Here is a 27,342-nt window from a genome sequence, read left to right on the forward strand (position 1 = left end):
CCGGAGAAGTTGTTGGTTGGCAACAGGCCGGGATCCAAATCTCTGCTAAGAGCTGCACCTCTTCTCTCATGAGAGGTTGAGGTTTGGAGCCGCCGGATATAGGGCTCCCCATCTGTAATGCAACGTCTCCTCCTGCAGGGTCAACATCCCCGTCAGTGCGAGGTCATCGCACTAATGCACGGTCACTGATAGGCGGACCGAGCCGTCTGGGCGTCGCACGTTGCCCGGTAGGGACTGAGCCTTTGCCATCATGCGCATCTATGCATGCGTCTCGGCCAAAATGATCTGGTAGTAGAGTTTGAATCCCATGGCTGTACTTCAAGCATGTGCTTCAAATGTCCTCTGTAATTGAGCTCTATTCATGCATTGAAGCTGATGGATCAAAGCAGCTGCATTACCCGAACCACCTAGCGATCTGAAACTATCGTATACAACGGGTGCAATGACTGTAGACGAACCGTTGTCATCGACTATCACGCCAAACAGTACGTTTCTGCAGCTCCTAATAACATACCATTGCTGATTCGACGTCAAGACGATCAACATAAAATGCAAGACCAGCTGCCAACGCAACTCTACACAACGATTGACAGGTTCGTGCTTGAGTCAGGAGGTTCTGACCAACGCAACCGTGGCCTCACCGTCAAGGGTCAACTTAACACTCAGCGAACCAACGCCGTCGTCATCTGCCACGCCCTTTCCAGCAGTGCTGATGTTAAGGACTGGTGGTCACTACTTTTATCACGCCCTAAGAACCCAGTCCTCGATCCCGACAGATTCTGCATCATGTGCTGCAATTCTTTAGGGACCCCCTGTGGCTCATCGAGCCCGCTATCTGTAAGGCCAGGCACTGCATCTTATTATGGACACCCGTTCCCGAAGACAACCATTCGTAACGATGTCCGGTAAGTATACGCACGAGTCTGAGCGTGGCTCAAGGCTGACTCGCTATCCCAAATGGAATGCAACTGATCATCATCGAATTGCTCGAGGTGCGGTCAATATATTGCGTTACAGGAGGCAGCTTGGGAGGCATGATGGCGCTAGAGTGGGCATTGCTTAGCAAGCATTTCGTACGATCTATGGTTCTCGTCGCGACCGCAGCCAGGCAAAGTCATTGAGCGATAGCGTGGAGCGAGAGCCAGCTAGCAACCATAAAGCCCGATTCCAAGTTTCGTGGTGGGCGCTATGGTGGCGATCCTCCTCGAGATGGTCTCGCGGCTGCGCGTATGGCAGCCATGATATCGTACCGGACACACTCATCTTTCGAAAAGCGATTCGGAAGACGCCGGCTGGAGACTTGCACAACACCCAACAGAATGCTCTCGAAAGTCAGCGGCACCCGCAACGGCACCCGTGCGCCATTCGCGGTCGATGTGCAGCGCGCAGAGCGAGACGATGGGCACTACGACAACTCGGGCATATTCTTGGCGCAGAGCTATCTGCGTTACCAAGGAGAAAAGTTCAATGCTCGCTTCGACGCCAACTGCTATCTCCACATCCTGGACAAGATCGACTCCCATGACATCGCCCGCGTCCGGTACCCGAGTCTTTCGGACGACGAAGCCATACTCAAAGTCCTCAGTCAGATTCGAAAGCCCACATTGATTGTCGGGGTCCCGACAGATGGCCTCTACCCACCATCTGAGCAAATATTTCTGTCCCAGGGCCTGAAGAATGCAACTTTCGCAACGCTTCAGAGCGATGGTGGGCATGATGCGTTCCTCATCCAAGACGAGCAACTTAATGAATTGTTGCGCTCATTCTTCGGTTCGGACCCTGACCTATAAGCATGCATAGCGTATATATTCCACTTGTGGTAATCGAATAAAACTTGTACTGCAGTCGACTAGACTGCAGAAAGTATTGTTTTGGGGGCGGTGTATATCGTGAACGTGGTGATAAAAGCAGCCGTCTGTATAGTTTTGAAGTTCAAAATGCGAAAATTGCCATACACCTATTCCAGTCAAGTCGTATTTAGATCCCATCATCTAAATCTTCACACTGAACACAATGGTCGAGACCAAGGCGAAAAGAACAGCAGCAAACCCAAAGGGCAGCCCAAGCCAGACTTGGCCCCAGCTCATGCCCACGTGGAAGGCCAAAGCCATCCCGGGACCTGCTACCAAGCTTCCTATTCCTTCTGCGACCGAGATGAGCGCATAGAGCCGCCCGATGTCGCTTGTCGCGTTAGGGTGTCGAGACTCGACAAGGCTGGTTGCCAGACTGCGCATGGTTGGCGCGAAGCCGGAGCCCAAGGTGGATATGACGAGCCCTGAAAAGATGCTTAACTTTCTGAATGTGACATGTCTCGTCAACCTTTTGCTTACCAATCATCATGCCTACAGCTGTCTGTGACGAGAATATGATAAAACTCCCCAGAATCAAGAGGATGATGCTTGCTTTGCCGATCGATAAGTCGCGAGACTTTGCACTCCAACTTACGAGTGCGTATGTTGCAATGAAAGGCAGTATGACTGTAAATAGCGCAATGTTTACTCCGGCCCGTAGTGATATGAGAAATCCTGCCTAGGTGTCGAAATGTGTTAGATAGGCATTCGTACCAATGGATCTAGAGAGTATAAACTCACCTGTGCTAAAGTCCATCCATATCGCTTCGACACATATTGGAAGAGCATATTGGCAGCTTGGCGCCCGACCTTGGAGATGAGAAAAGTGAAGACAAGGGCGGACAGGGCTCTGTCTTTTATGACGAAGTCGAACGAGCCTTTGTTCCGAGTAAGCCAGCTTCCCCACCTGCCGTCACTCTTGGACGGTATCTCTGCTTGCTCACTGCTTGTGGATTCTGAAGAGATGCCATCGGCGTCCTCACCGAACCTCTTAGGGTCAACCACTGGCAGTGTTTCCGGCAAGCCAAGTGCTACAATGACACTAAGCCCTTGAAAGGCCACTGCCAGTAGGAGAGGGATCCATGTGTTCTTGTGCATCAAGATCGAGGTGATTGGAGGGACAATAAGATCTGCGACAAGGTCGGTACAGAAGCGATAAAAGAAGACGGTACTCCTGACCTCTGCCGGCACAACATCAGCAACAACCGTAGTGAGCAAGGTTGTGCCCGTCGTTGGGCCACCGCCGATGATGAAGAAGAGTGATGATAGCCAGACTGCGTTCAAAGGTAAATGCAGTACCCCGACCTGTGAAAAGATGGTCAATATCATTAGATGGTAAACAGAACGTTGGTGATTCTGACAAAAAACAGTGTCGACGCCCAGGACAAGGTATACCCAACCAATGCTAATACCAGAATCCATTTACGCCCACGCAAGTCGGCCACATAACCATAAGGGATTGGAAGCAGGATCGCGGGAATGGCATCGAAAAAGTACTGCCAGCCCACGACCGAGGCAACCTTGTCCTGCACCGGGTCGATCTTACAGAGGCGCTCAGGGACAGACCCGGCACGATCCACTAACGACGGATCGTGCCGCAGATAGTAGCGGGTACAGGCGACGGACTCAAAGAGCCGCACTCTTGGCGCGGCGTAGAGAGATTCGCCAACGTCTGAAACAACGGCGAGGACTATGCAGAGGAGCACGACGTATATCCATGGCCATGAGCAGCGAGTGCGGTGCGCATTCACGTTCGCAATTGATCTGGGCACACTGCTTGGTGCCTCGGACTGTGGTGAGAAGAGGGCTGTCCTTTCATTGGCATGAGTTTCGTGCCCATTTTCGCGATGTTGGTGCATTTTTACTTAATGAAAGTCATGAGGATGTAGGAAAGGAGAAAAGAAGAAAGACGGGTCACTTGATGAGAGTGCATGGCGACCAACGCCTAGGGCGGTGACTGAGACGGGAGATAAGACAAGCATGGATGCAAACTGAAGTGACATCACAGCCAACAGTGACGGGTTTTAATGGGTGTGTCAAGGGTGAAGTTGATTACACCCCGGATACGTATGACAGGTCATCAAGCCGCGGTGTTATGGGAAGCGGCACGGAGGTCACGTGTCATCTTGTATAACAGTTTACTTGAATAACGCAGGTGGTACTTCATAACTTCTTTTAGGTCCTACCAGTCCCCGATTGGCGATACATTGACCAACGCTAGTATTGGCTGATGCTCACATTCTGTAATGGATGGACTAATACGAGACCGACATGACCGAGTGCACCAAGGCTGCCATCCATCTAGATTCCACTGAGGATCAAGAAAAGGAAAGTTCTATACATAGGATACCTAAGATAGGTAGTGTGCGAGAGCAAGTCATACCAAACTACCCTAGAAATGATAAAACTCGCGTTCGCGTTCTTCCCAGGCTCGCCATTCAGCTGGCACGTAAGGACCGGTCGCAACCTCTTGATCAGACGTCGAGTTTGGATCTTAGCTGGCTGTATGAACGGCCAGCTGTTGCTTATTCACTGTGGTTCAAAGCAGCGCCACTTACAGGATATGCCATAGTCTTGATAGAAGGAGTGCTTCGCGTCAGCACAAGAGCGCCCGCCCTCATACGATACACCACGCTAAGCAAAATATTCTCCTCCTCCAAAGTTGTCGATCCAACTGCGGCGTTGAAGTCAACGACGTCATGCTCGCGGAGGTCCTGAGGAGCGTCTTTGATATCGCCAGCCTCAAATGTGCAGTGTTGCGTATCCTCGCAAAGTCTGTTGAGGACCTTGACACTCTTCTCCAGGCGATCGGGAAGAAGCTCCAGACTGTGGATTTGCACAGTTCTGGCTTGTTTCTTGGCCCAACCGGTCACCCAGACTGCTGTCTCTGGCATTGCACCAGACCCCAGAATGGCTATGGACTCGGGGGCCTTGTCTATAACGGATAAGAGTACTCCCGCCTACTCCAATACCTTTGGGACTGACGGATGTGAAGCCTAGTAATGTCGGCTTCGAAGAGCGCATGGCGGCTCTGGAGCTCGAGAAAGACGGTCTAAGCTTCGCCAGCGGTGCCGCTGCCATTTTAACAGTCGCGCAATCCTTGGCGACTGTCGTCGATGATGCCGTTGTGAACGGTTATGTTCATGGTGGAACGTATCATCAATTCGAAGTCATCCCCCATGCCATAGGTCTAGAGTGTCGCATCACGGATACAAATGACCTAGAAAAGGTTGAAACGGCGATTGATGAGAGGACCAAATTCGTCTTCACTGAGACTATCAGCAACCCCAAGTTCGCAGTAGCAGATTTGGAAGGTCTTTCAGCTATTACCCGACGTGCAAAGATTCCTCTAATCGTGGATGCTAGCTTTTCAGCTGCTGGCTTCTTCTGCCAGCCAGCCAGATTTGGTGTCGATATCGTCATCAACTCAGCTACCAAATATATCGGTGGTCATGGAACGACGTTGGGGGGGAGTTGTCATTGAGGGGAGTCAATTGCAGGGTGAAGTACTTGAAGGCTCCTGTTTGCAGGCCGCATATTCTACTCCCATGGCGCTATTTGTAATATATTGTATTACTAGCACCATATAAAACCACAAAAGACCTTCCATTGTGTAAGACACAAGACAATCAGTCCCCTAATAGTTATCGTACACTTTCTCGGTGCTAGAGATAAGAGACATATGAGTGTGAGCCCTCTTATATTCCATTCCCTTACTCAGTGCACTGAAATGTTCCTCCCTGACTTGGGCCATTCTGCTGGAGCCTTGCACAATTGAAACACGAACTATCTGCAGCCCCAACATCCCTGCATAGATCATAGAACAGGTTTCCTTCGATCTTGCCAAAAATGCTTTGTAGCTACCGCAGTATTAGAAGATTGTCAACATCTAAAGTTAGATACGCACAAATAATCCTTGAAATCTTGGCCCAGCACCTTCATCACGTCTGAGCCAGGGCTGCTTAGAATTCGCGTCATTAATCGCCGGACCTGCCGCAAACAGTTAAATGCTACAGTATGACGTTGAAACTTGTTGAACTGACCGTAAACAAAACTCTAAGAGTCACCGCACGACCTAGCAACGAGCGATGTTTTAGTATCGTCGAGGGCCCCGTCAGTCTTTGTCTGGCAGGCGCAGTAGTCATAACTAGCCGCAGCAGCAAGTGGCCTGATTTGTAGATGTAATAGGAAAGCCTTCAGCGTGTTGTAGAGCATTACTTACAAAAGACAGTTGATGGCCAAGACCAAGGCCTTTGTAGATAGCATCATGATGTCTAGATGAGCAAAGTTGACTTAGTACTTAATTGTGGGATGGAAGAGTGGATGAAACTATCATAAAGAAAGATGAAGTTTAGATGAATATATATACTTATTCGGACATAAATAAACCACTAGCAACGTTCTGTAACAACAGACTGAGGTATCAAGTCCTCAAAAGTTTTATAAGCGGCGATTTTCGCATTATATTAATACCCCTGTAAAGCCTACAATATATATTTGATCGTATATGCGGCCTAAACTTTACTACTTGCTATGCGATGACCAGTGAGAAGTGATCTGCTCGACCAGACGTATAGCTACAATGACAATCCGCGTATAGCTCCTCGTTAGGGAAAGTGAAATACAACTTCTCGGCGTGACCTGGGCTAACGAAGTATCAGTTAGCCAATCATGCTAGAACAGTTAAAGGCTTCTCAAGATACGCATTGGCAGACAGACTCGGTAACATAGAATTCCGAGTCCTCCGATATAAATCGTTACCCCTTCTTCAAATAGAGAAGCCATGAACAGACTTTTTGAATACCTAGAAATCGCTCATGAGACCGGTGAAGCGTGAGACTTCGGTGGCCAATGAGCAACTACCAGATGATAGACAAGTTCTCCGGACCATCCGCACCATTAAGAGAATACATGAAATGAGGAATTGGCGGAGGCAGGGCTAAAAGCTGTAAGATCCAGCTGAATCTTGAGCTACGAGTCTGCACAAGTATATAAAAGTTGCCTTGTCCTCCTACTAAAGATTTCTACAGCTTTCCTGAGTACGCAAAGTTCCTAAGTCAATAATCAATATCAAAGTTACCCTTGTCCCCAGGCAATATGAAGCCTGATCTGTCTATTTTGTGGCTTGCCGTTGCATCAGTTCCTGCGTTAGGACGAAGCCTTTTTTCTGAAGGGTCCGTATGAAAATGCCTCGCACTGAGCTTTTGCTAACTACAATCAGGCTTGAGTCTGGTCTCTCAGCACGTGTTGGGCATCCTCAACCAGAGCATTTTGGCCTTGAGAAGCGACAATTCAGGCAGCACAGAGCCAGGGTCAACTGGATCGTCACCCTGGCTCAAGCAACTGACCTTATCTTGAATGTCTTTGTGCAAACCGATTCGAACGGAGGTGTCTCTATTGTTCCAGAGCAAGTGGATCTAGGTTGGATTCTGAGTACTCGCCAGCCAACTGGCGGTACCAGCGAATATGCCTCTGTTCTGAGCATTGTTCGACCTTGGGGAAGGGCTTCTGCCCAGGTCTTCTGGAATGCGCAAACTGGGTCCTGGGTTGGTGTTGTGAGTGACGGTGTCGTGAACTGGAGGGGCCAGGAGATGCAACATTCGATGCAGTGGTGCAGCTGACGGGCTTTTAAAGTTCTTCATAGCATTATATATACATTTATATATCCCCCGCTCATAATAGAGCAACTATCCACTGGGTACAGCTTGACTGGAGTTTTCACAAGAGCTCCCCGTCGCATGTTACTATATCTCGAAACTTATACGTATTCACGTCACATGATCAGGCTGACTCAAAAGCGGGGCTGCTCCACTATCGCTGCCTTGACGCTGTCGGACTAACCGTTTTGCCGGCCAAACTTCTCCACTCCAGCCTCCTGTTCACGTACCACAATTCACGTAAACTACCACCGTCATTCATTCAAACCTCTCTCAACCGTCGCCATAATTAACTCTGCTCCCGAACCTTCTCCTTCATTTAACGCATCCTATTCTATTCTTCCACACCTCGCCTCGAAGCCTTTCTGATTTATTTCGCCTCGCCTCGACCCGACCGAACCCTTTATCAACAATGCTTACCGAGAGAAGCCCGTGAATCGCGCTACAGCCGTTGTAAAATTCCGGATTATACCCACCCAGCGAGCGCGTTCTGCATCGCTTCGTGGAATAACCGGGGCTTGTAGAAGGGACCTGCTCAGATCTCGCAGTTCATCTGGAGACTGAGGCGACCTAGCAGTTCATCTGGAGGTCACAGGTAGCCTGGCAGCGAAGCCGGCTTCTCTTTGGCGTGCCTTGTCGAGTTTGGGGATTCGTAGGTAAGTTCCAATATTTGTTGTACTGACCGTTTAGTATCTTCGCAGTCAGCGGTATGTGATTTACTGCACGAAGTATGGCGACTCCATTATGTATCGACATTGACCAAACAGCCGCTATCGTTGAGTGGGAGTGGGAGGGCGCGACGCGTTGCTTAGCCACTCCAGATCCGGACAATGTTCCGATACGATTTACAATACATATCGATTCGACCCATGACCAGCATCGCGCTCACTTCGAGATAATCATTCCTGTCAAATTCAAAGACAAGCCAAGTAGTGCGGCGGTTCTCTTACGAATCAGCCCTTTATTCATCACTTGTTTCCGCTTTTCTACAAACATTGACCCTTCGGACTCTATAAAAAAGCAGCGATTTGACTCTGCCGCATGTCTCGAGTTTGAACTCGGCAACACTGTCGCTGTACTCGTCCCCAGCTACGTCAAAGAGCCAATATCAGCCTCCCGGCCACGCTCTGGCAAGATTCTGGACTCTCTCTACGAGCTATCCCGTGTCACTACTCTGCGAATATATATCCAAGATTCTCTATTGTCCCTCGACCAACTCAGTTCCATCAGCGACAGAGTAACAAAAGGTCAGCTGGAGCCTTTTTCTGGCCCTGAATATGATATTTCGCGCATGTTCAGTGGCAGCGGAGCAAAAGCTACGAAACTCGCTCCACCCAAGCCACCATCATACGAGAAGGCGACGAGCTCACAACCGCCAAGCGCTCCCTCGTATCAACGTAAACGACCTCGACAGGACAGTCTCCAAGGGCCCGATAGCATCAGCCAAGTCTGGGACAAACTACAGAAGCTAGAGTCGTTGTTTCACAGTAAGGTTGGAGAGCTAACAGCTGAGAATGCTAAGCTCCGAGACCAGAAGCTAAAGCCTGACGAGTCGCAAGCTGAGACTACCCAGCCTACAGACCAGTCACAGGTGATTATTGAGCTGAGAGCTGAGAACGCTCGGCTTCGTGAAGAGGTAGAGCGTTTGAAGAACAGGCAGGAGGATCTTGAGGCAGAGGTCGCATCACTACAAACCGCGCAAAGAAGCGAGAAGGATACAGAGGAGGTTGCAATAATAGAAATTCGAGACGACATTGAGTCACTGGAGCGTAGATTGTCTTGGGTCGAGAATGGAAAAGACGAATACTTCATGAAGCAAATAAAGCAAGAAATCTTTGACGAGTTAGCGACGCGTGTTTTGGGTGGGTAGACGCTTGTATCAAGGTACATTTTCAACCCAGGAGACCAAGGCACTTTACTGATATACATCAGGAGTGAACAATGAGCGAGATGCAAGTACATGACGGTACGATCACTGCTTTTCCAACATCACACAAACTAGACAGGACGAACAACCTTGATCGTCCCTGCGAACATTTTGTCTATATCAGACGGCTCCAGCGTGACCGATCAAACTCCATCGCAAGCGTAAACGACATGACCAGCAAAGACAAGATGGTCCCCAACAGCGAAGGGAAATTAGACGTCTAGGAGTACAAGTCGCACACCATCAAGTTCAAAAAGTCATTACTCGTTTATTGCCCTACACCCTCATCCAGTTATACTGCCAGCCCGGATACCAGAAAGAATTATCTGTCTCAAATAGTGACTGTTCTAGTCAAGCGCTTGATTAGTGAAGCTCAGCTCCACCAGAGAGGGGAATGTTGACGTGCTCGTCTTGGGCCCTCACTGCTCCTTCAAGAGCCGTCATGTTGGCTGAGTCCCGGGCATTCATATTCGCTCCGTGACTTACCAGCAGCTCGAGAGCACTTGCACGTCGAAAGCGTACAGCGATATGGAGGGGAGTTGTGCCGGAGCAGTCGCGCGAGTTCACATCTGCGCCGGCCTTGATCAGCGAGAGGAGAATACCGGTCGTTCCATTGCGAGCGGCGATGTGGAGTAACCTCAATGATTTACTGTTGAAGTCGTTGGAGTTGGAGGTGAGTGAACTCGAAGACGCAGGCGGTGCTCGCGGCTCTGGGTTGCATATCCCCGGAACTGAGACTGGAGCGTGTCCACGTGAACCACTAAACCAGGCCAGTCCTCATCGAGAGAGGAGGGCCAGGGCAGGGCGGTAGGGTCGTCTAGGGGGCCGTCTAGTGCCCAGACGTCAAGGTCTTCCGACGCTTCGGCCCGTACACAGACGGAGTCAGAACCAGAACCAGAACCAGGATGTTGTGGCGGCTGCAATGGCGGCGCCACGTCCACGTCCTGCGCAGTTGCCTCTGCAGTTGCGACGTCCGCAGTAGTGTCGTTGTGCTGCTCACGTTGCCGTTGGCGGGCTCCTAAGGCTTGTGAGCACCGAGAAGAGAAGGTAGTTGCAGTAAGGTCTAACATACTCGATGCCCTCTTGGCAGTTCTGTTCCGTTCGCGGAGACGGTGCGTTTCCTGCTGCTTAGGCGATGCGAAGAGGACGCAGCCTTCAAGCTCTTCCGTTTCAATAAAGAGCCAAGACACAGTCACCCTGCTAGCGACATAGAGCCTGTCTTTGATACACGTAGAAAATTGTCTTCTCAGACCTCCAGACTAGAAACCGCCCAGCCTCAAGAGTGGCGGTCCATACTAGTAAACGACCGCGATGGCGTATAATACGGTTTCACAGCACAAATATTGACGATCAGAAACGGACAAAACACGAGTATGAACGAGCCGACGGAGGAGGTTTGTGCATTTAGACCCCAAATACTCCAGGCAACAACATAAGAGAGCAGGGTTCTTGGCATATCATCTACTGAATCAGGCAACTGGAGTGGCTCATTAGATCATAGAGGTATCATAATCCCGTTTGGTTGCTGTGCCGTACGTATATACAGATTCCTCCTAGCGATCAGCATGAGAGACCGTGAAGCCTCGACGGCTTATAAAAGCCCCATTGATAAGAGATGATCCATGGGAATTAACGGGCGTAACTTTACATCTGCAATCCTACGCTAACTGTAACGAATCTAGCTGATCTTATTGGTACTATACCTAGTCGATATATTCTCCGTAGCTCTATACCATGTCCCGGCTTGGCTTCCCAGTACTGAAGCGTAAGGTCTCGAAGCCAGCCTGGTTGTCAAGAGTAAGCTTAAACGGTATATGGAAGCCTATGTCCACTCATATGAATTAGTAGTGAATAGTTATGGTACTGAACATAAATCCAGTTCAAATCATGACCAATTATGTCCATGAAGAAAAGGATATCAACGACCAACGGGATGACTGCCTGTGCCAGGAACTTTTGTCCGCGCTGCTGCAGTTGGTCATGCAAGGCCAGAGCAGCGGGCGCAATGGCGAATTGTTACTATGGGCCTCGCTTGTAGTGGCCATGATGAATCGAGTCACGATAATGTGATCCAAACGATCTTGAGCAGCCAAATTTCTTATTGACGACAGAGCCAAGTTCATCTTCACCGAGTCTCTTGCGAACCCCATGTTCTCCGTCCAAGACTTCGAGGCCCTCGCCGCCATTGCGCACTCAGAGCATCCTAGGATCTCGTGGGATTATCGCCTGTGATAGAGGATGTAAGGGATATCATTGCGGACCTTGAACAGGCCTTCGAAAGAAAGGAGGCCGGCTATAGATATGGAGGAGACTTGAGACTGATTGATTGGTGATCAGAGGGATCAGAAAGACAGGGGCTTACAGAAGAGCTATCTCACCCTTACATCAATCATATTGAGTCCTTATATAAATCGCCAAGTTCTAATCCCTAGTCGACCGGATGCCTCTACCAGCGAGGATATCATTTCTCTCTGACTCCAGCCTGTCTCTAGAGGTCTTGAACAAGGACGGCAGTCCTGTCTTCTCGTACGCCAGCCCCTGGGTCATGGCTGCAATACCCTCTGCGGCCAAGAAGATAACAGGCATTCCATGCCCATGAAACCCAGCAATTATAAATACCCCATCTCTACCAGGAACCTCTCCCACATGAGGAAGTGAATCAGTACTATACCCCATGATCCCCGTCCAAACACGGTCAACACACGCGCCTGAGTCCTCCCACCCGACAAACGTCCTCTGCATGTAGTCAGCCTCAAAGTACCGCCGCGCCGGCTCAATGAGCTGCGTGTCGTTGACGTTGTTGTACCAGCTCCCTAGGTCATTCCCGTCATACTTGTGGTGAGCGCCGCCGAGAACGATGCTGTTGTCCTCTAGTTGTACCATATAGTTATAGCCCGTCTTGTTGGAGACTGAGTCTTGTTCCATTATGGCACAACTTGCGGCCAGAAGCTTTGGCAGTGGCTTACCCTTGGGGCCAATGATGTGGCATGCGAGTCCCTTGCATGGCACGATGGAACTCGCGTACTCGGGAAGAATTGCAGAGGTGTAGGCGTTCGTGGCGATGACGACTTTTTGAGCTGTCATTGTCTCTCCTGAGCGCATCATAAGGGTATGACCGTCTGATCCAGCGTGCTCAACTGATACAACCGCAGTTTGGGTCCTCAGCGAGAGTCCCATGTCAACACAGCGCGCCAACAGAGACGTGAGAAGTTTGTAGGGCGATACCCGAGCCGCGGGCGTGGAGAAATAGCCCTTTGCGTCTCGCAATCCTGTACGTTGGGGCGCATCATCACCCTCGTAGAACTCTATCACATCCAGCAGGGTATCACTGAAAGACGATGCTTGCTTCAAGCCCTCATATGCCTCGCGCACCATGGAAACTTGCTCCAGTGTAGTGAGAACAGCGAGACTCCTCGTCTCCGCAAAATCGCAGTCAATAGCCTCCGACCTGATAAGAGACTTGATCACGTCTAGATGGCGAGCTTCAAACTGCACGATCTCGGCTGCTGCAGAGGCATTGTATTTCTTGCAGTTTCTCGCAGCTCCCATCAGATAGTCAGGGCGCAGGTGTCCTCCGTTCCGTCCTGTAGCTCCGGAACATGGATCCTTTGCCTCCAAGAGAAACACATTGCATGGTGGAGAGGTCGTCTTCAAGATGTGGTATGCCGTAGCAATGCCTGCATACCCACCGCCGACAATCGCCACATCACATGAGCTGGGGAGAGGTCCGGTATGTGAAGGTATTTCTGGCTGCTGGGCTTCATGCTGCCAGTAGGATTGTGGTGATCCTTCTACAGGAAAGCCTGAGGTGCTCATTGTGATCTGTGCCGTAATACTAATAGCGAAAGGATTAGAACTAGATCATTCGAGAAGACAACTCCAGCAGGTTTCAGTATGTGCTTACCTATCCCGATGCGACTTTATGACAAACTGAAGCAACAATGTCAGAACCGCTCTTTGACATGCATGAGATGTAAGAGGAACAATGTCAATGACCCCGCAGAAAGTCGACTTACACTGATTACGACGCCGATGATCTTATCCTTGCATGAATGACGCTGCATGCATTCACTCTGAAGATACGCCCCGAGGTCACGTCTAATTATTAAGCCAAAGGCAACTTATGCATTCCCCATTTCGAAGACAGTGATCTGTTCAGAGCCATTTATAACATGCCACTTTCGGTGTGGTAATGTAACAGAACCTCAACGGTAACGAAGGTGGTTTTGCCCATAGGTACCGGTCTTCGCAACCTTTGTTTGGCGAACTCATGTACCTCTTCGATTTAGCCCAGTATTTTCACCGCAACCAAAACAACTGAAGCCCACTTGTCCGAATCCGCTGACTTGATAACCATCTCGTATGCTAAGATCAAGCAAAGGTTCGCCAATGAGTTGCCCACTATCCAAAGAGCATGTGAAAAGAACAGGTTCTTGGACCTGGACCTCCAGAGTGCGAACCTAAAGCCCATTACGGTCACCCAGGAGGTACCCTCGGTAAACAAGGCCGTGAACAGCGTCTGACAGCTGGACGGAGAGGAGATGATGAAACATGATGTTGATACGACCAGATCCTAGAAGCTCAGCGAGTGGGTACCTCCTTGACTCTACAGCATTGCTGCGTTCGTTCTGACTTGCAAAGACAAACAACCTCTCCCCCTGCTACCTATCTTGCAAGCTGAAACCACACTCCTAGCCAGCGTCATGGACCAGCTTCACGAGACTGTTCTAGGCCTCCTGGATGCCCTGAGCCAAATCAGTCACGATGCATGGCTCAACATCAGCACATCACTTGCGCGAAAGCACCGCCTCGCAGACTTGCCAACCCCATGCATTGTCGTTCGGCGATACCCCTCCTTCTCAGCCGAAGACTCCAACGCAGGCCTCGGCCCCCATACCGACGTCGGCACTCTCGCTTTTCTTCTGTGACGCCCGCGGCCTGCAGACATTCGTCCAGGACACGCAGGAGTGGCGCTCCGTAGAACCGTGCAATGGCTGCGCGGTCGTCAACGTAGGCAACTCGCTCCGCTTCCTCTCGGGGAGGAAATTCCGGTCTGTAGTGCACCGCGTCGCTCCGTACCCGGGGGAGACAACTGAGAATAGGTTTTCGTGCGCGTACTTTGTGGGGCTGAGAATGGATGTTGAGTTTGAAGACGAGAAGGGCGAGCAGTGGAAGAGCATTGACTGGCATATGAGGAAGTATAAGAGTTACCGCGAGGCGGGTAAGGCGGCTTAAACACGAGGTATGCGACGCAGAACGAGTTGGAACTAGCCATGGGTCGTTGCATACTGGCAGGAACCACGGCGTATGGACTCATTTGCATATGTACACGTAGCTATCACCAGGTCTTTCCAGCTAGAATAAAATTCTTCATAATATCACGAGATCGTAATGTTTGACTAGGTACCTACTTATCTATCAGCAATGATCTAAATACAAGGCTGACTTCTCCTGCATGTGCTACTCAAGGGGCGTAAGATGTTTGGTAGCCCAAGGAAATGAAGTAAGTCAGAAGCTGCGTTCTATCACATTGGATGCTTTGGAGTTTCCCCAACAGTCTGTTAAAGGTCAGGAGGCCGAACGAGTGCTGGCAATGATGAGTGATATGCCGCTACTTATAGGTAGTTTAACCTTAGTATTACAACTTAAAATATTATACTAAATTCAAATAATTAAATCCCTGACTTTATTTATACCTCAAGTATGATGCTAAATTTTGTATCTTCTTACCTTATATAAATGTAAATATGTAATTTAGGTAAGGTACGGTACCTAGTGACAGTACGTGGCACTTGCCATTGATGACCACTTTCCACATCAGCATTTTAACTGTCACTGTCTTCGTCTTTTCAAGTAACCTTGCCTTGTCAGGTATGTACACAACAGCAACATCATCACCATCATCATCATACAAAAGATCTGTCAGCATTCATCATGTCTTTCACGAAATTCAACAGGCTTCCTGTAGAACTACAGTGGGAGATTTAGGAAGTCGCCGCGTACAGTCACTTGGAAGAACCAACCGCCCACTTCACTGACTTCTGGGGCACCACCCTCGGAGTTACGCAACTGCGGCTTAAAGTCACTTCGAACGAAGGCCTCAGTGAGCCCCTAAAGCCGCCGGGAATATATACAGCATTGATGGGGACCTGTAGGATCTCACAAGCAATCATGAGGAGAATTGCACATATGTGGAGGCCCCGCAACTCCCTGTCTCTTCATTATATGCAGAGTAATACGATCCATCACTATACTCATATGCACTTCCAGGTCCCTCCCAGAACATGGGCAGGAGCAGCTAGCGAGTCAATTGATGCCTCTAATGACCTTATCATCGTCTGCAGACCTTCCGCTTCCGCGGCGTGGACAACATTCCCCAGAGTCGAGTCTATCGGCGCTCTTTATGAATACGACCCTCCAAACCACACTTTGCAGTGGCCTTACATTGCCTCCACCACCCTTGGAGGTCCGACCGCACTTCTACACCGATTCCCCCGACTTCGCGTCCTGTACATCCTCGTCAATCCCCAAGATACCATTGAGCGGATGGTCGGCCCGCCACAGTTCACCGAGTGTATGACGGATTACCATTGGGCTTACACACAGACCGTGGATAAGGTCCCTCCCAAGAATTTCAATGCTCGCCAGAGGATTTACTACGAACTGCCCAAAGCAATCACCAAAACAATGTGTAGGGGCTTGGAACGGGCGATCCACGAGGTGAGGGAGGCTTCTATTCAGATGCGATAGGACACAGAATTGCCCCCGCTTGTTATCCGGGTCATGACGTGGAAAGATGCTCGAGGAGTTCGAGGGCGCTTCGATCTCGGTTGAAAGTCTTCCCGGCAAGAAGGTAGTGGAACAATAAAGTATTCGTGTTTACAATTGCCAAAGTTTAGGTGAGGTTTATAAAAATAACCATAAATCTTAGGGCTGCTTTGAAAGATTTAATAAGTGAGGCCTAAACTTCGTAAACTCATCATAACTTCAAGAAATTTCTCCTAAACTTGTGTAATTTAATACAAGCATTGATGATGGAGTGAAGTCGGCGATGTAGGTTAACCTCCGGCCCGGACCCTGCGGGAAAAACCCGGACCTGACCCATATTATTTTTCTTCGCAAACCTCCAAGCCAATCCGTTCCGGCGCATTTACGATCCATCCATGATCAATTACGCCATTTTCTGAATCCTTGCAGTTGAATCTCCCCGAACATAAATTTCTCTCTCGACTTACTCGACGATAACTTCGAGTACGATCCTCACAATGGCAGACAAAGACGCTTGTCCCGTCGATCACAAATCCCGCGAAGCATGGCTCGCTCAGGCCCGTGAAGCCGAAGCCGCAAAAGCAAAAGCAGCTGGATGTCCAGTCGACCACACAGCGCAAGCGCAGTCGAAATCATGGTCTCAAACATTCTCGTCATATCTCCCATGGTCCTCGAGCAAACCTGCACCGCCGCCTACGCAAATACCTTCGAACGACGGTCTTGATACTGATCGCGTTGTATCCACGATTCCACGAACATCTGGCGGACCTGCGGCGTGTCCGGTAGATCATGGAAAGGAGCCTGCAAAGCCTGCGAATCACGAAATGGAGACTGGTGTAGATCCCTCCGGCAACTGGGTCTATCCTTCAGAGAAGATGTTTTTCGATGCTATGAAGCGAAAGGGTTACGATGCGAGGGTAGCGGACATGAAGACTGTTGTGCCGATTCACAATGCTGTTAATGAAAGAGCTTGGAAGGAGATCAAGGAGTGGGAAGCGCCGTATCTCAAGGGCACCAAGTAAGACTACGTCGTCTGCATTCACGAGCGAGAACTAATTGTGTTAGATGTGATGGACCTAAGCTCGAATCTTTCGCCAACAAGATGGATCGCATGACTCCCACCGCTCGCTTTAATACTATTCTCGGCTACACGGCGCCGTTCGATCGACACGATTGGGTTATCGACCGATGCGGTACGAGGGTTGACTACGTTATTGACTTTTACGCCGGACGACCAGATGGAAAGGGCGGACCGAGTTTCTATCTTGATGTGCGGCCGAAGCTGAATACATGGGAGGGCGTTAAGATGCGAGCCAAGAGATGGGCATTCCTAGCATAGCGATGAAACTGCTGTACGATATCTGTATGATGTATGAGCTATTCACTAGAAGGCGTTCTGGAAAATGTACAATATGGGTAAAAAGCATAGAGGGTTGAATGACTAGCATAAATCTCCATTGAATCCATTTTCATGTTCCAGGGTATTATTCCCTCTCGCCTCGACGCCAATAACCTCCAGTCTAACTACTGATCCTTCTTCCCCTCCAGCTGAGCGAGCAGACGAACAGGCGCACCTGTCTCAAAAGCCTGCGACTCAATATTCCATCCCTTGGCGAGCATCTCATCCCAGAGCTCGCGCTTGTCGTACTTCTGTTCGTAGCCATCAACGGTTTCCTTTACGCGGAAGATCTTATCCAGCTTGTCGGTGTAGCCCTGGCTCTTCTCCAGAAGCCAGGCCATCTCCATGGCCATGAACCAGGCACTGATGGCGTGGATGGCACTGGCGTCCTGCCAGAGCATGATCTTGATGGGTGTGTAGCTGCGCTTCGAGTGATACCAGACAAAGAGTGAGTTCCGGGCACCGTCGATAATGACGACGTTGCTGTTGGGGGCTTTGGCGCCCATGGCGTCCCAGTAGCTTTTGGCCATTTCGATGCGTGCGATTTTCTGGCCATGCTGGTTTCGGACGACGGGTCGCCAGAGGAGAATATTCTCACGATGGGCGACTTCTTCGGGAGAGAGCACGTTTCCGGTCTTGAGATACTCTTCGAACAGGATGGTTGCACGCTGTTGGTTCAGGTTGTCCATGCACACAGCCCGAACTCCAAGGTAATTCATCCACAGATGGGCAAAGACGAGAACGGTCATCAAGAATAGAACGCTATGGTGGTCTTCGACATGTTTGACCACGATAGTTCCAACAAGAAGACCGATAAGACCTACAGCAGTCTCCTGGCTGGCCTCTTTGGCATTGAGTTCAGAGAGGTTGTCGTGCTTTGCAAAGTGTACACTAAGAGCAGCTTTGCTCGCGCCAGCAGCCACGCCACACAACGCCCTCAACGTCTCTCCAGAAGTCAGTGCGAGGATCTTTCCATAAGGACCAAAGTACGGGCTGTACAGCTCCAGAAAGAAGGCAGTGTCGTTGAAAAGATCGGCCAGGAAGCGGAAGCGCTTGGCGTCGGGTTCAATACGAAGACCGAATTGGTGGGCAAATACAATAGTGGCGATGCGAGACATGGCGTCCTTGAGGACTGTGAGCAGCATCGCGAAGGTGGCGGACGAGTTGGCATCTCCGACGCCGAGACCTTGGAGGAGAGCTCGGTTTGCAAGGAGGGAAGTGATGGTTGAGAAGAAAGCTTGAAGGGAGTCGAAGAATTGGTAGTTCAGGTAGTCGGATGACACAGAGTGAGGGTATCCGACTGGCATGAAGGCCTCGCGAAGAGAGGGAATGAGTGGGATACTAGGCTTCGACTTGGCAACGACCTGCACCTATGTTAGCCATGATACTTCACAAGCGAAGATAAAGTAACGGACATGGTTGTCGACGGTATGATTCCAGGTTCGCGAAACATTTCCCGATTTATCCAGCTCCACGATCTCAACAGGTTCGCCGCGACCTAGGAGTTGCGTTAGACCATCCATCGCGATGGCGTTGATGAGGTTTGTAAGGATGAGAGTTGGAAGGCTGTGAGCTATAGGCTGCTCACAGTGGTGTTACGGCACATGTTGCAGTGACACGGGCAGTGCCCCGCAGGGCGAAGACGTGTCAGTGTGACCGGCAGGTACAATGTGCCCTTAGAACTGCGACGTGACTAGGATTTAGAAAACCCAAAGATGTCTCTTTTGTATTGATCTATCTTTTGGTGGAGACTTATCATGTTCCCCGGAGCCGATTCAAGGCGTGGAGGTGAGTTTGAACGGCCCCACACGGCGATGTGGAGGATCAACGACGGTTCAAGTCATGGTCATGACCGGCAGCATTGGAATAATGATGGACGGGATCACTTCCAGAACGTAAACAAGTAATAATGCATTTTGTTTCAGCTTCAAAATTCTCTGTATATCATTCCAACATGCTATTTACTTCACTAGATCTTTTATATCCCCGTCTATCGTCGAACAGCCTGACCATCCTCTCCAACGAGGTATTCATCAGTCTTGATAGGACCCTCACCAACACCAGTGGAAATAACTCTGCTCACACCCTCCTTCAGAGTAGAAGCAAGAGCACTCTCAAGCTCAACGCTAGACTTGGCGCTAGCAGCACCCTCCTTGAAACCACCAACACCTTGGAGCGCTTGGTAGAAAGTACCGACAACAGTATCAGCATCCTTCTCCTCGTAGTAGACAACACAGTTGGGACCAGCGTCGAAGGTGTAGGCGGCAATGGTCCTGCCAGCCTTCTCGTTGATGTACTCAACAGCACGAATAGCAGCGCGGGAAACGTCGTTCATGTAGAAGATGGGAGGATAGGTATCGGCGCAAGTAGCGTGGAAAGAGTTGGAGTCGCGCATGGTGACCTCGGCGAACTTGGGGAAGTCCTTGTTCTTGATGGCCTCCTCCATGGCGGCCATATTGGCGGGGACAACGTTTGCTATTCTCTCCTTGAAGAGACCAGAGGTAGCAACGGTCTGCTGCATGCCGGAGGTAGAAGAAACACCCTTCTTGGCGGCGCTGACAACGAGGATCAGAGCTCGCATGTCAGGCCAGTGTGAAGCGGGAGCGACAAGGTCGGCCTTGGAGTCGCTTCCATCCTCCTTCTCGCCCATTCTCCACGCAACATATCCACCGAAGAGACTGCGGCAAGCAGATCCAGAACCTTGTCTAGCGACGAGCGAAAGATCAGAAGGCGAGTCGGGAAGCTCGTACAGAAGAGCGATAGCCTGGACAAGCGCAGCGAAACCAGCAGCCGAAGAAGCAAGGCCAGCAGCAGTGGGGAAGTTATTCTCGGAGACGAGCTTCAGGGGGTATGTAGACAGCTTGGGGAGCGAGGAGTCGGCGGCCTCGAGAGCGGCGCGGCGGGATCGAAGCTCGCGGAAGCAAGCCTGTGTACGGGCGCCAGAGATGTCGGAGGACTCTCCGTTGAGAGTGAGGCTGTCGCCATCGGTGAAGGTGCTCGAGCACGAGGCTGTTGTGAGGGTTCGGAGATCGGCTTGCGAGAGGGTTACGGAGAGGGAGCTGTTGGTAGGGAGGTTGAGCTTAGCATCGCGCTTCCCCCAGTATCTGCACCATGTTAGTGAAGGTCTTCAAGTTGCGATGAGAGTGTTTACTTGACAACGGCGATGTTGACTGGCGCAGTGGTGCTGGCGCGGTAGACCTTGGTATCGGACATTATGAAGCGGGGTATACTGGTGTGGAGGAAGGTTTGGAGATGTTGAAACAAAGATTGGAGTGAAACAAATCAGACGCTCAATTGATACGAGAGACGCAAGATTCGGGCTTGACGAAAAGGAAAATTGACTTCACCGACTTGTTGTACCTATGGGGAAATGAGCCGTGGACGGGTTGCCCAGAGAATTGGTCGGATTGTAACCTCAAGAAGTCTAGTGCGGGGTCCAACCCCTCTGGACCCCTGAAGCCCCTCAACACCAAGGGGAGCTCTTGGGGATCAGCCAATGTGCTTTGAGGTTGGGTTCAGGAACGCCAGTAAAGGGTTCGTTTTGCAGTGGAGGTGGGTATCTCTATTCATGATGGGCTTTTGGAACAATTATCACAGGAACAATTCATTAAGACATCAATTGACTTTGTTACGTTGTCTGGATGCAATAGAGCAAGGTAATTTGTTAGGCGAGATTGCAGATGAGTAGCGGCTCAACATGAGGTAAGAGCCTTGGCGATTGCATTTGAACTTGATCATGAGTGAAGACACAATAGTTGGCTGAATGTATAGAAAGAAAGCTTTATGAAGCTTCGCATCGTGCCTACTAGACTGAACTGTGATAGCATAGGTGCTTAGGACTGGTTGAAAGAGTCTCTGATCTCTTTTGTCATGAAAAAGGGTATACTGATTCAACAAGCCCATGTTGCTGTTCCGCTCGACCACGAGAAACTGGGATTAGTTCGAGGCTACAGGGTAGGCGACTCAATCTTGAACTCGCAGAATAACACAACCACGATGCAACAATGATATGTCGGGTATGATATACCACAAGAATTGAAGTTCGAGGGTAAGAAAAATATCCCCTGTATCTCTTATTCTTGATTTCAAAAAGCCGTTTGGCGTAGCTCAGCACTGTAACCGCAAGTATGTATGGCGCATGTTAAAGCAACTAAATGCACTTAACTTCTTAACAGCCCATTCACTTCAGTGCACCAAGATGTAAAAAGTAAAGCAGGGATGTTACTAAAACCTGCTAATATAAGCTTGCCCAATGATAGAATTTTCCTCGGTATTTCTTGTCTTCACCTTTCCAACATTGCATAGCCTCTTACGTTCTTCTTAACAATCAAGCTCTGTGTACCTTGAAGAGGAGCACGTGGCGGTACATAAGAGGCTTCAAACCAGGAAGTTAACCTCCGGAACGAACCATCATAAGACTCATAAAGCGCCATGTCTCTAACATTTCTGTTCTTGGCTGAGCTGAGAATTGTGGCAGTGATACTGCATTAACGGTGAGCAGTGGGTTCTCAACCAATCAGAAGCCGAGTGCATGAAGCTTCCAGGGACAGACAAAGCTTGGCTTAGGTCCTGACGTCACAACCCGAGCTGATCGATGAGATAGTGGTGACCGCACCGGGCAAAGAATTCCAAAACAAGCAAGGCAAATCTTGGCTGTAAATGAATGACACGACCTTATTTCCATGTCGTATCTCGTCTTATCTTCTGTGTCCCCTGTGCATGTGCCTCCCGTCTTGGCCAGAAAGCTTACTTGCACCTTCATCTGCTGCTCCCTCAACATACCTACACACAATCTCCGACTCTGTTAAGGTGCAGACAGAATGAATCACGCTTTGAGGCGCGCTGCGCTTGGAGTGTCTCCTGCTTTACGAACATCACGATTGCATACACAATTTGCTTCTCATCAATTACCTGCGTTGTACAGATGCGAAACGAATCAAACACCCTTTAGACGCGCTTTCACAACGACAAGATGTTTCAACCAAGAGGCTGCAGCAGCTGAGTCGCAGGAGGAAGTTGCACGAAAAGAAGAGTTGAGTGAAATGGCGCGCAAGAGGGATATGAAGAAGGTCACATCTGGTGCCAGCGCTCAGACATTGGAGAATGACCGACCATGGCATAGAGTGGACTCGCAAGCTGAGAAGGATTCCGACATACCTGACAAGACGGAAATGAAGAAGGGTAAGCTCGCATACAATCAATTCACAAGATCTATACTGACACGAGCAGGGCGTCTATTGACAACCCCCACACGCCTATTGAAGCTTATCCTTCCAATGCCCTTTCACCCTGAACAAGAACACGTCAATAGACCAGTACAACAAGATGTCGAAGACAAAGGCGAAACAGTTGAGCCATTAGCTCTCCTCGTGCACCCGCATCAACCCCTTTCTTACCTCGAGCGATTGATCCAAGCTGAAATCCCCCCAGTCCAGTACAAGGGCCGCGAGAAGCTACCCGACATAGTTTTCCGAGCCGAAGCAGATCAGGAAGAACAGCATGGGAAGAAGGACGACAAAAAGAACAGCAGCGTCAATGTTGCGTCATACTCTGGTCTTGGCCATGAAGGTCCCTCCCGTAAAGAGGCGAACTGGGTGCGATGGAGTGGCAGCACCGAGATCGGAGACTTTATTCGAGATGCTGCTCGCGGTCGGGAGTTTGCGATTGACGTTGAGGGCTTCGACAAGGAACTTAGGGTCGCAGTGCCTAGTTTCAGAGACCGAACTTATTACATGCGCATGAACTTAAGACGCATGTCACGCGACATTGAAGCAATGTCAAAGGTCAAGAACGAATGCGACGCACTCGCGCACAAAGGAGCGCATCGATTGGCACAAGGCGGCTTTGCGGCATTGGCTGGATGGTGGGGAGTTGTCTACTATGTCACTTTCCACACTCAATGGGGCTGGGATCTGGTCGAGCCCGTTACGTATCTCGCCGGTCTGACAACTGTCATGGGCGCTTACCTCTGGTTCCTGTACATCAGCCGGGATCTAAGCTACAAAGCCGCCATGAAGGTGACAGTGTCAAAGCGACAGGCTGCACTTTACCAAGAGCGAGGATTTGATCAGAACAGATGGGAGCAGTTGGTTCACGAAGCCAATCAACTTCGAAAAGAGATCAAGGTCGTGGCTAGTGAGTACGATGTTGACTGGGATGAGAAGAAGGACTTGGGAGGTGAGCAAGTGCAAAAGGTTCTCGAAGAGGAGAAGAAGGGCCGAGATGGTACCAAGATGACTGAGGGCAAAGATGACGAAGAGGGTACCGGATCTGCCGAAGAGGTCAAGAAGAAGAAGCAGTGAACGGCGAGATCTAGAAGTGAGTAGATGCAAAGTTTGTACATTAAACATCAGATCATGGCGAATGGCTTAGCATTGGGGGCTTAGAACATGCGACAATTATTGATGGTGGGTGTGGTGACACCTTCAGAGGGAGATTGAGACTGCTGTAAATTGAACTTGCTGCGATTTCGGACGGGTTATGGAGCACGCATAGCGATAGGCAACAAACAATTGATTTAATGTTAGATTTGTGACTTGCATAAATGATCTGTAACATGGAAATTCTGATAGCCTGATAAACGAAAACCTCGAGATAACAATTTCGTACTGGGGTTAGAGCCGCCGAGATAGAGTCAAGCATTCCAGTTCATGGCGGGGTATGATATGATAGATGGACTTATCATGACGTACAACAAATAGTGCATTTCCGTATTGATACTGTGTTTGACGTAGCATATAGGTGCTGTACAGTGCCCATATCTACTGTCCCTCACCTCCAACCACGCCTATATAACATCTCTCCACCACCTCCATCAAAGCATCCAACCATCGCCTCGGCGTTTGTCACGATCGCCTCTTCAAAGGTCAGCATGTGACCCGAAAGAGGCAGTCTTCTGGAACTCTTCTCCAGGAGCTTTAGCACCGACCTAAAAACAAGTTAAACATAAGTCAACTTCCCCTCTCCAGCCGATCCCCCGCAAGCGCAACCTACAGCCCCCCCCCCGATTACGGATAAGCCCCGAAAAAGGAAGAAGCGCGCGATTATGGCTCCCCAGGTCATTCGCTTGCCCGATGGGCAGACCTTCACTGTCACACCCGTCTTTGCAGGTCTCGGCTTCAAGAGCCATGAGTTGAATACGCATCATAATGCGTTTCCTGTGGGGTGGACCGTTGTGCTGAACACGGAGAGCGATGATGGATCTGATGATGATACTGAGAAGCAGGATGTTGAAAATAGAGAGAATGGTGTTGCGCTGGATGGGAAGGCGAAGAGGCAAATTCACTCTTTCGCTAAACCGACGCTGCAGGGCGATAACCTCTTCATCTCGTCCATCGCGAACCCTTCGAGCTCCGAGTTCAAACCCGCTGCGAGTCCCACACGGCAGATTGCCATGATGCTGTGGATTACACTATACTGGTACTTCCACCAGCCCGAACCTGCGCCGCAAGTTCCTGCTCAGGCAGCGGAGAAGACGCCTCAAGCTGCTAAACCTCGTGGTGAATGGAGGATCAACATCAAGCGCGATGGAGTGCTCCGAGGTCGGAATTTGATCCCTAAGCTTGAGCGCATGGGACTTATAACGTCGGAGAGCAGTGCTGTTGGAACGAGTTTGGATGATAATGGGGACGATTGGTCTAATATGTTTGTCTCGAGACGGATGTTTTGGCAACTCCCCGGTCGGCTTTTTCTCTTCTCTTTACAGCCTAACAAAGCTGGTGCGAATTACGATTCTGTTCCTGGATCGCCTATTGGCAGTCGCCCGAACTCACCTTTACCTATGGAACCACCATCGCCATACCACAAGACCTTCCAGCGCCATTCACCGCATTCGTCTCTGAATCGAATAGATCATGATCTCCCCGGTGGACCAACTCCCACATCGATGGCAAACCCGCCGAGCTTCCCTATTGGACCTTTCTTTTCGAGCTCTCATCTTCCGACTTACTATCCGCCTGCTCCTCTTCAATATATCTTTACGAATAATATCCGTCACCCGATGAGACCAAAGCCACCTAGGATGGGCGAAGTCTTCTACACAAGATTTGTCCCGAGCGTTAATCAGTACCTTTCGTTCCGAGTTGCTTCCATTTCACCCAATCCTGTACCTTACCTTGGACCCGTTGGACCCAAGCCTCCTGAGCAATCTCATCTTAGTACGATGAATGACATAGCTTTGTTGGAGATGTGGATGAAGAAGCCTCGAGTGAGCGCCTTCTGGGGCGAGTATGATGAACAATTCCTCACCAAATCATTGAACCAAGCCAACTCCTTCCCTGTGATTGGACAATGGGACGGCGTACCATTTGGATACTTTGAGATCTACTGGGTCAAAGAAGATATTCTCGGTCAGCATCTCGGTAGCGATGCGGCGGATTGGGATAGAGGTCTTCACGTGTTCATCGGAGAAGAGTGGGCAAGAGGTCGGGTTCCAATCTGGTTGACGGGATTGGTGCATTGGTGCTTGACATCGGACTACCGAACAATGAGTATATGCCTTGAGCCGAGAGTGGACAATGCGAGGTGAGTTTGTTGCTTCGAACATGGCTGTTCAGCGCTGACAATAAGTAGGTTTCTGCAGGGCCTAGAGTTTACTGGGTTTTCGCGTGAGAAGCAGATTTCGTTCCCGCATAAACAATCTTGGCTTGTTAGACTGCGTCGTGAGCAGTGGGAAGGACCGGCGCTTTGAACATATGGATGCGATGATTGGGGAGGGTAGGGTAATGTGGTGACGAGAATACGAGAGATGGTTTACGACGGAGATATTTGGTACTATGACGAATACATGGGATGCCTTTCGAAATTGAACATGATGGTTATGACTGGTCTCTGTGAACACTTGCTCCAGTGGTGACCATGTGATTACCATACTCTCACTGACTTGTTCGCTGGTATTGGAACATAGGTGCTTTGTTTCGGAACAAAGCATGTTGCGTCTCGAACGAACAACAAGGTCTTGTTCATTTCCATACCGATGAACACGCAAGTCGACACTCGATACCGTCACTTTATTTAAGATCACCTCATCTCTAATGTCTTGCGAACAACAGTTCGAACCACTTTAACATCATCGCTCCAATATTTACAACAGTTTCAAGCTTACAGCACTTACAAAGCCAAAATGTGTCAACAAGGTAATACTCCTCAATCACCCACCGCCACAACAATGACTGACGAGAACGCATCCTTCATCCGCCAATCCTTCCTCCGTGGCTATCTCGCACCAGCCTTCAACCCCCCATCCCGCACCTGTCCCCGCTGCCACGCCTCATTCACCGGCTCGAAGACAATGTGTCTCCGCTGCCTCAAAGACATATACACAGAACAAGCCGCCGACAAGCGCGAAAGGGGAAGAGATACTTTTCTCTCCTACTGCGAAAACGAAAAATGTAACGAAACTACTCACCACCTCGGCCCGGGGTGGTGTGTTCCCTGTAATGCACATGGGAAGAACGTGTATCAGGTTATTTGTGTGGACTGTGAGCTTGTGATGGATGTGCCATACACCGTTAAGGATGATCAGGGGGGATTTGTGGATATGCTCAAAGTGAGGAATGTGTGGTGTGTTAAGTGTAGGGGCCTGGCGGATTCGTGGGTTAGGATGGATGTTTAGTCGTGCTGGCGCGACTTGATCTGACCTGGAGGAATGGAGATGGGAGTTACTTAGCGCTTGGGATAACATCGCTGATGTGATATCGTGATATTACTACGGCTTAGAAGTCGGGTATCTCGGAAGTGAGC

At 49.9% G+C, this 27,342-nt stretch overlaps 16 protein-coding genes across 22 annotated transcripts; 10 read left to right on the plus strand and 6 right to left on the minus strand.

The window, feature by feature from the left end:
• Positions 1-549: 549 nt before the first annotated feature.
• On the plus strand, positions 550-1,958 carry FOIG_09323 (uncharacterized protein; the record flags this gene model as incomplete). The annotated part of the gene is made up of 2 exons (XM_031209563.1): positions 550-905; positions 1,136-1,958. 2 exons carry the CDS (start codon positions 550-552, stop codon positions 1,788-1,790), a joined length of 1,011 nt encoding a protein of 336 aa, XP_031060650.1. The 3' UTR covers positions 1,791-1,958.
• On the minus strand, positions 1,657-3,904 carry FOIG_09324 (uncharacterized protein). 4 transcript variants are annotated; one of them, XM_031209564.1, is made up of 4 exons: positions 3,212-3,904; positions 2,592-3,155; positions 2,331-2,529; positions 1,657-2,275 (listed from the first exon to the last, which is right to left on the minus strand). In XM_031209564.1, the coding sequence occupies exons 1-4, from the start codon at positions 3,707-3,709 to the stop codon at positions 1,992-1,994; spliced, it is 1,545 nt and encodes a 514-aa protein (XP_031060651.1). In that variant the 5' UTR covers positions 3,710-3,904; the 3' UTR covers positions 1,657-1,991. The 4 variants fall into 4 exon arrangements, with proteins under 4 accessions (XP_031060651.1, XP_031060654.1, XP_031060652.1 ...); XM_031209567.1 differs by having other exon boundaries at positions 1,813-2,275; positions 3,246-3,904; XM_031209565.1 differs by having other exon boundaries at positions 1,813-2,529.
• Positions 3,905-4,375: 471 nt separating this feature from the next.
• FOIG_09325 (uncharacterized protein) lies at positions 4,376-4,744 on the minus strand (the record flags this gene model as incomplete). The annotated part of the gene is made up of 1 exon (XM_031209568.1): positions 4,376-4,744. The coding sequence occupies one exon, from the start codon at positions 4,742-4,744 to the stop codon at positions 4,376-4,378; it is 369 nt and encodes a 122-aa protein (XP_031060655.1).
• A 128-nt stretch (positions 4,745-4,872) lies between these two features.
• On the plus strand, positions 4,873-5,334 carry FOIG_09326 (uncharacterized protein; the record flags this gene model as incomplete). The annotated part of the gene is made up of 1 exon (XM_031209569.1): positions 4,873-5,334. The coding sequence occupies one exon, from the start codon at positions 4,873-4,875 to the stop codon at positions 5,332-5,334; it is 462 nt and encodes a 153-aa protein (XP_031060656.1).
• A 1,613-nt stretch (positions 5,335-6,947) lies between these two features.
• FOIG_09327 (uncharacterized protein) lies at positions 6,948-7,471 on the plus strand (the record flags this gene model as incomplete). The annotated part of the gene is made up of 2 exons (XM_031209570.1): positions 6,948-7,024; positions 7,072-7,471. The coding sequence occupies 2 exons, from the start codon at positions 6,948-6,950 to the stop codon at positions 7,469-7,471; spliced, it is 477 nt and encodes a 158-aa protein (XP_031060657.1).
• A 251-nt stretch (positions 7,472-7,722) lies between these two features.
• FOIG_09328 (uncharacterized protein) lies at positions 7,723-13,368 on the plus strand. 4 transcript variants are annotated; one of them, XM_031209573.1, is made up of 3 exons: positions 7,736-9,391; positions 9,440-10,107; positions 10,178-13,368. In XM_031209573.1, the coding sequence occupies exon 1, from the start codon at positions 8,238-8,240 to the stop codon at positions 9,375-9,377; it is 1,140 nt and encodes a 379-aa protein (XP_031060660.1). In that variant the 5' UTR covers positions 7,736-8,237; the 3' UTR covers positions 9,378-9,391; positions 9,440-10,107; positions 10,178-13,368. The 4 variants fall into 4 exon arrangements, with proteins under 4 accessions (XP_031060661.1, XP_031060658.1, XP_031060659.1 ...); XM_031209574.1 differs by having other exon boundaries at positions 7,723-10,966; positions 11,117-13,368; XM_031209571.1 differs by having other exon boundaries at positions 7,723-9,391; positions 9,440-13,368.
• Positions 10,073-10,504, minus strand: FOIG_09329 (uncharacterized protein; the record flags this gene model as incomplete). Its single annotated transcript, XM_031209575.1, has 1 exon — positions 10,073-10,504. The coding sequence occupies one exon, from the start codon at positions 10,502-10,504 to the stop codon at positions 10,073-10,075; it is 432 nt and encodes a 143-aa protein (XP_031060662.1).
• FOIG_09330 (uncharacterized protein) lies at positions 11,477-13,518 on the minus strand. Its single transcript, XM_031209576.1, has 2 exons — positions 13,339-13,518; positions 11,477-13,269 (listed from the first exon to the last, which is right to left on the minus strand). Exon 2 carries the CDS (start codon positions 13,248-13,250, stop codon positions 11,856-11,858), a length of 1,395 nt encoding a protein of 464 aa, XP_031060663.1. The 5' UTR covers positions 13,251-13,269; positions 13,339-13,518; the 3' UTR covers positions 11,477-11,855.
• Positions 13,519-13,565: 47 nt separating this feature from the next.
• Positions 13,566-14,823, plus strand: FOIG_09331 (uncharacterized protein). Its single transcript, XM_031209577.1, has 2 exons — positions 13,566-14,022; positions 14,076-14,823. The coding sequence occupies exon 2, from the start codon at positions 14,199-14,201 to the stop codon at positions 14,667-14,669; it is 471 nt and encodes a 156-aa protein (XP_031060664.1). The 5' UTR covers positions 13,566-14,022; positions 14,076-14,198; the 3' UTR covers positions 14,670-14,823.
• Positions 14,824-15,286: 463 nt separating this feature from the next.
• FOIG_09332 (uncharacterized protein) lies at positions 15,287-16,435 on the plus strand. Its single transcript, XM_031209578.1, has one exon. The coding sequence runs from the start codon at positions 15,576-15,578 to the stop codon at positions 16,182-16,184; it is 609 nt and encodes a 202-aa protein (XP_031060665.1). The 5' UTR covers positions 15,287-15,575; the 3' UTR covers positions 16,185-16,435.
• A 104-nt stretch (positions 16,436-16,539) lies between these two features.
• On the plus strand, positions 16,540-18,959 carry FOIG_09333 (cytochrome c heme-lyase). Its single transcript, XM_031209579.1, has 2 exons — positions 16,540-17,220; positions 17,268-18,959. Exons 1-2 carry the CDS (start codon positions 16,700-16,702, stop codon positions 17,539-17,541), a joined length of 795 nt encoding a protein of 264 aa, XP_031060666.1. The 5' UTR covers positions 16,540-16,699; the 3' UTR covers positions 17,542-18,959.
• Positions 17,532-19,342, minus strand: FOIG_09334 (uncharacterized protein). The gene is made up of 2 exons (XM_031209580.1): positions 19,017-19,342; positions 17,532-18,965 (listed from the first exon to the last, which is right to left on the minus strand). Exons 1-2 carry the CDS (start codon positions 19,122-19,124, stop codon positions 17,727-17,729), a joined length of 1,347 nt encoding a protein of 448 aa, XP_031060667.1. The 5' UTR covers positions 19,125-19,342; the 3' UTR covers positions 17,532-17,726.
• A 145-nt stretch (positions 19,343-19,487) lies between these two features.
• FOIG_09335 (diphosphomevalonate decarboxylase) lies at positions 19,488-21,008 on the minus strand. Its single transcript, XM_031209581.1, has 2 exons — positions 20,753-21,008; positions 19,488-20,705 (listed from the first exon to the last, which is right to left on the minus strand). Exons 1-2 carry the CDS (start codon positions 20,812-20,814, stop codon positions 19,592-19,594), a joined length of 1,176 nt encoding a protein of 391 aa, XP_031060668.1. The 5' UTR covers positions 20,815-21,008; the 3' UTR covers positions 19,488-19,591.
• A 1,176-nt stretch (positions 21,009-22,184) lies between these two features.
• Positions 22,185-24,145, plus strand: FOIG_09336 (uncharacterized protein). The gene is made up of 2 exons (XM_031209582.1): positions 22,185-22,782; positions 22,831-24,145. The coding sequence occupies exons 1-2, from the start codon at positions 22,422-22,424 to the stop codon at positions 23,901-23,903; spliced, it is 1,434 nt and encodes a 477-aa protein (XP_031060669.1). The 5' UTR covers positions 22,185-22,421; the 3' UTR covers positions 23,904-24,145.
• Positions 24,146-24,383: 238 nt separating this feature from the next.
• Positions 24,384-26,475, plus strand: FOIG_09337 (uncharacterized protein). The gene is made up of 2 exons (XM_031209583.1): positions 24,384-26,124; positions 26,173-26,475. Exons 1-2 carry the CDS (start codon positions 24,647-24,649, stop codon positions 26,288-26,290), a joined length of 1,596 nt encoding a protein of 531 aa, XP_031060670.1. The 5' UTR covers positions 24,384-24,646; the 3' UTR covers positions 26,291-26,475.
• Positions 26,476-26,767: 292 nt separating this feature from the next.
• FOIG_09338 (uncharacterized protein) lies at positions 26,768-27,214 on the plus strand (the record flags this gene model as incomplete). Its single annotated transcript, XM_031209584.1, has 1 exon — positions 26,768-27,214. One exon carries the CDS (start codon positions 26,768-26,770, stop codon positions 27,212-27,214), a length of 447 nt encoding a protein of 148 aa, XP_031060671.1.
• Between the last annotated feature and the right edge of the window lie 128 nt (positions 27,215-27,342).

The sequence above is a fragment of the Fusarium odoratissimum genome (assembly GCF_000260195.1).
Source record: "Fusarium odoratissimum NRRL 54006 unplaced genomic scaffold supercont1.15, whole genome shotgun sequence".
NCBI classification, from domain to species: Eukaryota; Fungi; Ascomycota; class Sordariomycetes; order Hypocreales; family Nectriaceae; genus Fusarium; species Fusarium odoratissimum.